The 11,260-nt window shown below is 37.9% G+C and overlaps 2 protein-coding genes across 2 annotated transcripts; both read left to right on the forward strand.

Moving 5' to 3' along the window:
* Positions 1 to 1,667: 1,667 nt before the first annotated feature.
* Positions 1,668 to 3,998, forward strand: ahsg1 (alpha-2-HS-glycoprotein 1). Its single transcript, XM_053635526.1, has 7 exons — positions 1,668 to 1,892; positions 2,006 to 2,125; positions 2,210 to 2,294; positions 2,417 to 2,583; positions 2,728 to 2,847; positions 2,985 to 3,059; positions 3,162 to 3,998. Exons 1-7 carry the CDS (start codon positions 1,725 to 1,727, stop codon positions 3,831 to 3,833), a joined length of 1,407 nt encoding a protein of 468 aa, XP_053491501.1. The 5' UTR covers positions 1,668 to 1,724; the 3' UTR covers positions 3,834 to 3,998.
* Positions 3,999 to 6,103: 2,105 nt separating this feature from the next.
* On the forward strand, positions 6,104 to 8,480 carry fetub (fetuin B). The gene is made up of 7 exons (XM_053635421.1): positions 6,104 to 6,348; positions 6,477 to 6,590; positions 6,685 to 6,772; positions 6,899 to 7,065; positions 7,178 to 7,291; positions 7,481 to 7,567; positions 7,659 to 8,480. Exons 1-7 carry the CDS (start codon positions 6,151 to 6,153, stop codon positions 8,388 to 8,390), a joined length of 1,500 nt encoding a protein of 499 aa, XP_053491396.1. The 5' UTR covers positions 6,104 to 6,150; the 3' UTR covers positions 8,391 to 8,480.
* The last annotated feature ends 2,780 nt before the right edge of the window (positions 8,481 to 11,260 follow it).

Consider the following 11,260-nt stretch of genomic DNA (forward strand, 5'->3'; position numbering starts at 1 on the left):
AATACATTTCAGTTAGCGTGTTCAATACTCTTTTCCTGTGTCATTCCACTTTATTACACATAACTTCAATTATGGACTTTAATGTTTGAATTTCTTTATATATGTAGATTTCTTGAGTTAATACCAAAGTTTGGTGAAAATGTCATGTGAATAGCCTCATTGGAAATATATTTACTGAAAAAAATGTTGACGCGTTCAATACTCCCCCCCCCCCCACTGTATGTTTCTCTTTTACATGTATCTCAATCAGAAGTAAAGTTTTTTCTACTGAAAGACACCCCACCCACCTCTACATTTATAATCAAATTTAATTATGGAAAAATTATTATTTTGACATTACTGCCAATTAAAAAAAAAAAAGTTTAAAATAGGAAATACATTTGTTCTCACTTTGATTATCAGCATCATCTCCATCAGTCACTCTCATCACCTGAGATGAAAGTCACTCACCCCATTTAAACACAAGCTTCATTTAGTCTCTTCACTCCACTGACCTTTGTTCACACTAACATAAGTTCTGTTTTGTTGACTAAATTTCTTATTATTGTCTTTTTATTAATGTCTTTTTATTTTGAGCCTATGAAAATGGAGGGCAGTAATTCATAAATTAAATTAAATTCAATTACAGCTGAAAGTGTGCACATCAATCACATATTGATTGCTTCATATCAAATCCACTGTGGTGGTGTACAGATGCAAAATTATGAAAATTGTGTCATGTTCCAAATACTTATGGACCTGGCCGTATGTACATTTCTGTATGGCTTTTATATAGCATTTAAATAAAACACATTTTTGTTTTTCACCAAACAAAATATGCAAAAAAACCCCATTATTTTCTAATCATTTAATGCTTAAGTTCTTTTATTTCTTAAAAAATTTAACTTTTCTACATTTGCACAATTACACTGTTAAATTAATCACATACCTGATATTTTAGTTAAAAAAAAAAAAAGTTATTGCAGGCCTTTTTGAGATTCAACATAAATATATAAAGATAAGAGATATATCTTTATATATTTTTATATATCATATAAAAAAAGATAATTTGTTTATATGACACTTTTCTATGAACAAGACATTGTTTTCTCTATCAGCACAACTCAGAAAATCACTGCACTATGTAAAAATGTGTTTTGTTTGCTAAATCTGAGCACGCAGGCATTTGCCTTATCCATCAACCCTTTGGAGAAATCTGTAAACAAATGTACCTTTGGGCTGTTTTTTTTTTTTTTTTTTTAACCTTTCTCCCATCTCCATGTCCAATGACACACAGTTAATCATTTATATTTTCAGTGAATGCAAATCAAATATCAAGAACTGTACACCCACTCTACACCAACGACTTTGAGAGGATTATCCAAATAATTAACTGTTCAGTGCTTTGTCTGATGATGCTGAAGTGGTATGTTAATCTAAGGAGGTAATCTCTTTAGATTAACTGTGGCCTTTTTGAGACTTAAGAGTCTTTTCCTAGGCAGATTTGTGGCTCACTATTAAAATATATTGTAATAATATTCCATCAAGATTATATAGTAACCACACCACTATGTGGTCCAATGGTCCATCCTCTATGTCCTGTCCAAACTCTGTTTGTGTTTACCCTTGATTGATTTGGCAGCCGGCATAAAACTGTTGACTCTTTATTCTATAAAGTACAGAGCCAAGGACCTTGCAGTCTCAGTCTTGTGATTGTAGCTTGACTCTGAACTCTACGTTGTGCCATGAGAGGACTCTTAATTCTAGCAGTGCTGTTCCAGGGGCTGTTTGCCACCGACCCCTCATTCTATAAGCTTAATGCAAGCGAGAAAGCTGATGAAGCTGAATACCTGATTAACAAACTACACCATCATGGATACAAGTTCAAACTATTCAGCTACACAGAGGACGTGGTGAGTATAAATGAAGACAGTGAACAAAAAACAATATTTAAAACATCCTATGTGCCTGTATTTGTACATGATAAAAGTTTACATACTTTTAAATGACCTGTGACCCTTTGCAGAGTTTAACAGGTCTGCCTTCATATCAAACTTTACTGGTATTGACGTTAAAGGAGACCAAGTGCCATATTGTGAACCCCAAGCCTTTTAATGAATGCGAGGAAAGGAAGGACTATGAGACAGTAAGCTTAAGTTACATCCTATTTTTTACTTCAGTGCATTAGCATTACATGAATTTCCACTAAATTAACTTCTTTGCCTTGAAGCCAGTAATAGCAAAGTGCAACGTCACGCTCTGTGATGGTGGAGAAAAACCAGGCATTGCACAGTTAATCTGCGATACTGAGCCAGGTACATCAGCTACTTATATCATATATTTCTTTTAGTTTCAACACCACAATTTAGTGCACTAATTAAAGCAGGAATATTTTAAATTTGGCTGACTGGTGATATATTTTGTGGTGTTTACCCAGCTTCAAGTGAACAACTACTACGCAGCTGCCCTGATTGCCTGACTCTTCTGCCCTTGCATGATCCTCAGGGCTTGGAGAGTGTAAAAGCTGCCATTGAGAAGTTCAACAAGGAGTCCAACCAAACCTCCTATTTTAAACTATTAGAAGTTGGCAGACTGAGTACCCAGGTAGGGACAGTTTATCTTGATGAAAGCCAAGCATGATACAGTATGTACATGTACATGTTTTATTCAGTTTCCTTAGATGGTAAGATGAAGTATCTAACCCCATTCTTCAGTTTGTACAGTGCTTTTTGTTGTCTGCCTTTCCAGCATAACATGAAATTTGGAATGTCCAACTTTGCTGAGTTTGCCATAGTAGAGACTGAGTGTTTAGACAATGTGAAAAATGAAGAAAAACCTGCTTGCAAGCAAAAATGTCCCAATGAAGCTGTAAGAACACTCATTCCCTTAAAGTCATTTTCTCTTTATACATAGCACCAAATTAAATAGTACCATGTTATCATTAAAAAAAATTCTGCCTTTTAATGTGAATGAGTACATTAATGTATTTCCTCTCATCCTTAAAGCATCATGGATTCTGCAAATCCACGCAACTTGGAAATGGTGACTTGACTGTAAATTGTGAGATTTATGATGTCCAGGTATGTACAGTATTGTTTAATTATTTAAACTTTTATATTAGGTTTAAGGTATTTTCTTACTAGCTGTGATATACATTGTTATTTTGTTATGCTCTCTAACAGAACACAACACGTCACCCACATCCTCCATTCCATCATGGAAAGCACTGTGGGCACCATGGAAGACACCCACACCGTCCAGGGCACCATGAGCGAGGGGAACATGAAAGACGTCCAGGGCACCATGAGCGAGGGGAACAAGAAAGACGTCCAGGGCACCATGAGCGAGGGGAACATGAAAGACGTCCAGGGCACCATGGGCGAGGGGAACATGAAAGACGTCCAGGGCACCATGGGCGAGGGGGACATGAGCAAGGAGACCTCTTAACCCGTCCAGGACACCCCAAACGTCCTGGTCAGCCTGAGCATCCAGTGCACGCCAACCCCAGCGGTCCACCAGGCCATCCATTCTGTTTTACTCGTTCAAATAGAAGTCCTTTCCATAGAGGTCCTCCTCATCATGGAGGTCCTCCTCATCATGGAGGTCCACCACATCATGGGGGTCCTCCTCATCATGGAGACCATGGAGAACATGGCCGTGACCACAAGAAACCACACCCTAAGCCCACTCGACCACCACAGCAAGGGGTGCCTGATGGTCAACCTACCCCTCCAGGATCCGAGGAACACCTAGATTTCTCTTTCCCGCAATGCCATGGTGCTGTGAAAATACCACCCTCCATCCATCCTATCTGCCCATTCCCTCCTTCATTCCACAGGAGGGGTCATCATTAATACTCAACTTTGCAAAGGATTTGTCTTTCATACAATCTGAGGTAGAAATGTTAAAACAAAACGCAATTTCAATAAAATAAAGCTTCCGGTTTACACAATGCCACAAGTGGTTTTGTTCAACAACTGAAATGGTATATGAAATAAACCTCCTTTATTACCATCCAATCTGATTCTGTCTCAGTCATTTATTATTAATAAAAACAGTTCAAAATCAGATCAAATGTTGTCACAGTCTGTTCAAAGCAAGTCACATATAAATCACTAATATAATAAATAGCTGAAAATAACATGGGTGATGAGACAGAATGCATAAAGAGCAATGCATTACAATTGGAATTAAATATATACATTTGCTGTCCAAATTATTAGGAACACCTTTACTCATGCACATTCATGCAATTATCCAATAAGCCAATCATGTGGCAGCAGCACAGTGCATAAAATCATACAGATACAGTTCAAGAGCTTCAGTTAATGTTCACCTCAAACATCAGAATGGGGGAAAAATGTGATCTCAGTAACGTTGATTGCATATGGATGCATAATAATGCAAAGTTATTATAGATGAGTGGTCTACCCCATAATCGCATAATTGCATGGCTGTTGTTGATAGACAGGCTGGTTTGAATATTTCAGAAACTGCTGATCTCCTGGAATTTTCCACAAACGACAGTTGTTGTTTTGAAAATAAAATAAAATAAATAGAAAAATCCTACATGTGGAAAGTCTTGCTGATAACAGATGTCAAAGCTGAATGGCCAGACTGACAGGAAGGCTACGGTAACTTAAATAACCACACTTTACAACTCTGGAATAGAATAGCATTTCAGAATAAACAACACACTGATCCTTGAGGTGAATGGGCTACAACGGCAGAAGACCACATCGGGTTGTCCAAGGAATTTTGAACAGGAATAAGAGAACAGAAATGTTAACTGATAAGTATTAATACAGTCAGTGTTTTAGGATTGATAACTAAATAACCAAAAATGTTTTTTGGGGCAAATATGTTTAGGAGTTTTTCCAAATAAAAATCCATTCTGAAATAAATAAATACATACATAAAGGATCAACATGCAAGTACTGACAGTATTTTGTTGTTTGCTGCACAACTTTTGACAAGTGTAACTGCTTCAAAACAAATTAGTTTAGTCTGATTAATAAATCAGGTTCTGATTAATTTTCTGAAATAGTTTTCTCTACTGTTTTCTCTACTCCATGTCGTCATGGAGGAGTGGAAGAGGACTCCAGTGGCAACCTGTGAAGCTCTGGTGAACTCCATGCCCAAGAGGGTTAAGGCAGTGCTGGAAAATAATGGTGCCACACAAAATATTGACACTTTGGGCCCAATTTGGACATTTTCACTTAGGGGTGTACTCACTTTTTTTGCCAGCGGTTTAAACATTAATGGCTGTGTGTTGAGTTATTTTGAGAGGACAGCAAATTTACACTGTTATACAATCTGTACACTCACTACTTTACATTGTAGCAAAGTGTCATTTCTTCAGTGTTGTCACATGAAAAGATATAATCAAATATTTACAAAAATGTGAGCGGTGTACTCACTTTTGTGAGATACTGTATATAATATATATATTGGTCCCAATCTGGATATAATGCTGATAAAGTTGCAGGAAAAGACCAGGTGTAAATGATTTAACTCGTTTACACGTCACGCATTGTTTGTCATTTTAAGTTTCGAACAAGCCTATGATGCTCAGGCTGCAATGTTTTGATACGACTACTCAAGTTCTCGTTTACTTGCTATTTCCTTTTGAACTGCAAGCAGCAGAAGCATGTATTCGTTTGCTTTCATATAAAAATATCCTAAACTTCATTAAATCAAGGGTAAAATGGAGCCATAGAAGGATGTAATTATAATCAAATTGAGTGTCACTATGTTTAGAGTTTTTATTTTCTTAGGGGTGTCCAAACTCTGGTTTTCTAGGTTCCTGATATAAAGAGAAAACAAGATAAAAAGAAATAAAAAGGCAATTAAATAAATGTAAAATGTTATGAGTCAGCAATAGAAAGTTGCAACAGCCACCAGTATCCCCTCACTAATCAATAGTTTCAACATAGTCTTTGCTCAGCAAGCTGAAACAGCTGAGACAGTGAGTGCATTGCGGTTGTTGATTGATTAGAGATGGGATGTGATCACAGAGGCCTTTCAGCGAAGAAGAAAAGGGGCTTTGTTGACCAACTGGGAGGTCACAATGATCAAGGCTGCTGCTGCTGGGGTGATCATAGGGGACTATAAAAGTTTATTGCTCTTTGCTCGTTGATCAGCAGTGTATAGAGGTATAGACGCTCCACCATGAAGCAGTGCATGCTGTTGTTGCTGGCATTTGTGTGTGTCCATGGTGCCCCTACAGGGGTCCTGCCACCAAGCTGTTGCAAGGATGCAACCACTGTCTTTGTTGCTGGAGAAGCTATAGACAAAATCAACCAGGATCGCACCACGGGTTATGTCTTCAGCCTGGAACGAGTCAGTAACGTCCATCAGACACCCCACGTGAGTTTGCTTGCTTGCATTTGAGGTTGTATAATATGCTAGTAAACACCGGTCCTCAGTTCACACCCGGGAGGAGCTGTTTTGTGTATTCTCAAGAATTGTTGTCAGAAATCATATTTCATTTACAGGGTGAAACCGGAGAGGTGTTTTATCTAACAATTGATATCCTCGAGACCAAATGCCATGTCCTCAGTAAGAAGAGTTATAAGGACTGTGAGAGTAGGAACTTTGGTGAAAACCCGGTATGATCACTCTATTTCCCCCATTCAAATTTCCCTTTAAATGTAATTTAATTACAGAAGATCATAATGTATGTTTTTCTGTTGTTCTACCCAGGTTTATGGTCAGTGTAAGGCTGTGATCTATGTAAACAAACCTCAAAGAGTCTCTCGACTCTACAAATACAGCTGTAGCGTCCGACCAGGTAATGATCAAATTAATAAAAATAAAAAAATAGACCATAAAATATACAACTACACAAATATTTCGATATTAATGTAGCAAATAGAAGATGATAAAGAAATAAAGAAATAGCTGTTTTATTTTGCAGTCTCTGCTTCCAAAATCGTTCAAGTGTGCCCTGACTGCCCAACTCTAATCTCATTGGATAATAAAGAAGTGGAGAAGACAGTGAAGCTGGGTTTGGAGAAGTTTAATAAGGAAAGTGGACTCCCAAATTACTTTGCTCCTCTTAATATTACAAGAGCAATCTCACAGGTAAGAACTTGTCCAAAAATCAGAAAGGACATTTTCAAAAATAAAGTAAGAATGATGGAAAGAATGAAACTATGCATTTCATCTGATTTTTTTTGTTTTTGTTTTTGTTTAGGGTGGTTTGATGACTATGTACAGTGCGGAGTTCACCATTCAGGAGACAGTTTGCTCTAACAAAACTGATGTATCTGAGGCTTCAAAATGTGACATAATGGCCTGCGAGTTTGCAGTAAGTGTGAAGTCCTAAAAGAGACTTTTTATTCATTCAGTTGTTGATATGAAAATAATATATATACTGTGTGAAAACATTTTCAAAAATACTCAATAACATAATCAAAAATCAATTTGGTGTATATGTATTAGACTAATTTTAAGGCAGCATAGAGCAAAGCAGTAAAGTTATGTTATTTGTCCTCAGCACAAAGGGTTCTGCAGAGCCACACACACACTCGCACACGATGGCAGCGAATACCTGGAATCTAAGTGTGAAATCTATGAACCTCAGGTAAGATACGAAACTCTTTTAACGGCCATTATTTTGTAATAAGGAAGTACACTTATTTAGCTATAACTATTGCCCTAACCTTGTTCTTAAGGCCGCAGAGGAGGAAAAGAAGAACCATTTACTTGGTGGAGAGACGGACCATCATCATGAGAAGACTGGTGACGCATCCCATTCACATGACCACTCTCATAATCACACACTCCCTCATTCCCATCCAACTACACACGACCATGATCACACAGCTGACCACAAACATGATCACAAGCATGAGGGTAAGCACACTCACAATGAGGGACATGGTAAAGCCCATGGTCATGCACATTCTCACGAGCACAGCCATAATCATGACCATGTCCATGTACACCATGGTCAAGCCCACAACCACACGCGAGACCAGGGTGTTCACCCCGCCCACCACAACTACGGACACAATGAAGGTGAGACACACGAGCATGATCACGAGCTGGCACTGGATCATGAGCACAAGCACGGACACCTCCATGAGCACGAGCATCATCACCACCACCACCAGCACTCACAAGAATCCACCATGAGGAAGCCCGAGGGAACTGTTCAACTCCTCCCATCACTGGATAGACCCGTGACCCTTCCTTTCTTTCCTGATCAGCATGAGAAACCCGACACACCCACCGGTCTTCCCTTGCGCCCTGACCCACAGATACCAGGACAAACGGAGCCTGTAATTGGCAAATTCCCCAAAACTGTATCCTCCAACTGCCCAGCAGATTTCAAGACCAAGGAAAAGCTCATCACGGATGCCTTTGCTGAGGATCCAGTCTTCAAGGTCAAGCCAGCTGCATGAAAAGCTTCAGAACAGACTTTTGATCTTCACACTGTGTAGCTCAGATGAAGAGTCATGTGCTCAGTGCAATAAAACATCTCTTGAAACCAATGATTGGTTATAAATGATGGCTATTATGTATGCCTCTATAAGCACAAACAAAAATATAATAAGTTTCCAACGTTATAAATTAAATAATAAATAAATTCACAATTTTCATATTGAATTAGTATATAATAATAATAATAATAATAATAATAATAGACTTTTTAAAATCACTGGTTGATAATAGATGTCGTATAATTTGCTATTCTCAAATAAATGGATAAATGATAATAGAAATAATGGAAAAAAATTAAAAATCAAATCACCTTATCATAATAGATATAGATATAAAAATCATTGGGTTATAATATAACATTTTCTGAATTATTCTGAATTCCCAAAGTTAAAGCTGACTAATAGAGGAGTCTAGGGCTTTCTCGGATCATGGAGAGATAGTTTAATGGCAAAATTAAAGAATCTACTCTCTAAAAATGTCAACGTTCCTATCAGTATTAGGAAATGTAATTTACAGCACAGATATAAACATAGCTACAGTCCCTCCAGGATTTATCGATTTTGCGCTAATAGAAATGAACGCAAAATCAAGCAAACTCGGCAATATTTAGAGGAGCTTGCGATTTTTCAGAATTACCAAAGAATTATGGCAGAATTTGGCCAAGACGCGTCATGTGATGTCATCACGCATTCAGCCAAAGTCCTCAGCTAAAGTACAGCTAAAAGGTCTCTGTGAAAGAAGTATTTTATACAGTTGCAATTTCTGCAAAAAAAAAAGAAAAGAAAAGAAAAGAAAAAAACCCACAAAAGCTCTGCAAGTTGTATCGCAAAATTAATTAAATAAATAAATAAATAAGCCACGGCAACAATCACAAAAAAACAAAAAAACAAAAACAAAACAAAACAACAACAACAACAACAACAACAAAAAACAACCCTGTAGAAATAAATGTTTTAAAGAATTCAGGTGAGTAACTGCAGTACACTTCCATAATAAATAGACACCTTGGAACTATAAAGGTCCATCTCACCTTTTGGCAAAAATTTGTCCTAAAATTAATGTTCAAAATATGTCATCAAGTCTACTGAACATATACAGTATGTGAGAAGTTTTACACCAAACTATTGTTTGTTGCCTCCAGAATGATTGCAGTGTGCCCTGACTGCCCAATTCTGATCTCAGTGGACAATAATAAAGAAGTGGAGAAGACAATGATCTATGAAAATCTGAAGTCTTACTTTGTTTTTCTCATTAAAATATGAAAATATTAGAGCTCTGTCTCAGGTTCAGGAAACTCTGCAGCTTCCGGTTCCAGTTGACAGGGTACGCTTGTGCGTTTTGCTGCCGCTCGTGTCACCGTTTTGTTTTATTTGTTTTCGTTTGTTTATTTAAGTCATATTCTTTTAAATAACAGCGAGTTATTTAAGTTATATTGTTTTCAGTCCCCCTACAGTTGCGATGTGGTGGTGTCACTTTATATATTTTGGACTGTTGTTTTTAATTCTGTGTTCCACCTGGAGTAACCCGCAGCGGGGAACGGCACAGTGCGCTCCGGAGTATCAGCGCCTTGGCCCGGCTGAGAGTGTGCACTCAATGACCATGGCCTTAAGGTACACTACACGCCAGATTCTGACTTTAAAACAGAGCCCTTATTCTCTAGCCATAGATTCTTACCAACTCTGTCGACACGCTGGATTGCTACGTCCTAAACCGTATGTCCATCGGGGTTTGAGGCGTAGTTTTGCTCTCATCCTCTCCTAACATCTTTGTCCCTACCTGTCGACGTAAGACCAACAAACTGCTCCATACTGGTGTTGATCACAGTAATGTAATATCGGTTCCCCGCGTGGAGATTAATCTACTATCATTGACTATGTTTACATGGACAGCAATAATTTAATTATGGACCTTATTCTGAATAAGACAATCTTGTGATTAAGGTGTTTACATGAGTTGCGTTTAGAATGCTCCTTTTATGTTCCTGTTTTACATGTTATAGAACATAGATCGGTTAACGGCACACGTCATTACGTCACCACGCCACGCCGTCCGACATTCCCTGCACAATTTCACACATCAACATACAGTTAGTCTTCATTATGGTACTGTATACAGTTTTGGGTGTTTCATTTTTAATTTTATGAAAGCTTCAAGTGCAGTTAATTATTTGTCATGCTGTAAGTGCTAGTAGACGACTGTTTGAAGCCATGGGCTGCGTCCCAAACCGCGTACTTACCTACTATATAGTAGCCAAAATACATGTATTTCACCTTCCATATACATGTATTTCACCTACTATGTACACGTGCATCTCGCCTACTATACACACGTGCATCTCGCCTACTATATACACATGCATCTCGGCTACTATATGCACATGTATCTCGCCTACTATATACACACATCTCGCCTACTATATACACATGTATTTCGCCTACTATAAAGTAGGTAAGTACATGGTTTCGGACGCAGCCATGCTCTCTTGTTTGCCGTCAAACGGTTGAGCATTGCCGTGTGTGTACGTGTCCTGTCGCAAAATGCGGTGAAAACTCTCACACGATGTTAATAGTATGATTAAGGTGTGTACATGTCTGTAATGCACTTCGATAATCCGACTAAAACAGGAATACTCCACATGTTTAATTCCATTTGTGTTTACTTCGAATATGACTTTAATAGAATTAAGGTAATGAAAAATTGCTGTTTACATGCTAGTTTCTTAATCAGAGTATTGTCTTAATCGGGTTAATATTGGATTATTGTTGTCCATGTAAACGTACTGATTGCCACAGTCTATAAACCACCTAAGGCTAAGACACATGTCAGAGTT

The sequence above is a fragment of the Ictalurus furcatus genome, chromosome 10, assembly GCF_023375685.1.
Source record: "Ictalurus furcatus strain D&B chromosome 10, Billie_1.0, whole genome shotgun sequence".
NCBI lineage: Eukaryota > Metazoa > Chordata > Actinopteri > Siluriformes > Ictaluridae > Ictalurus > Ictalurus furcatus.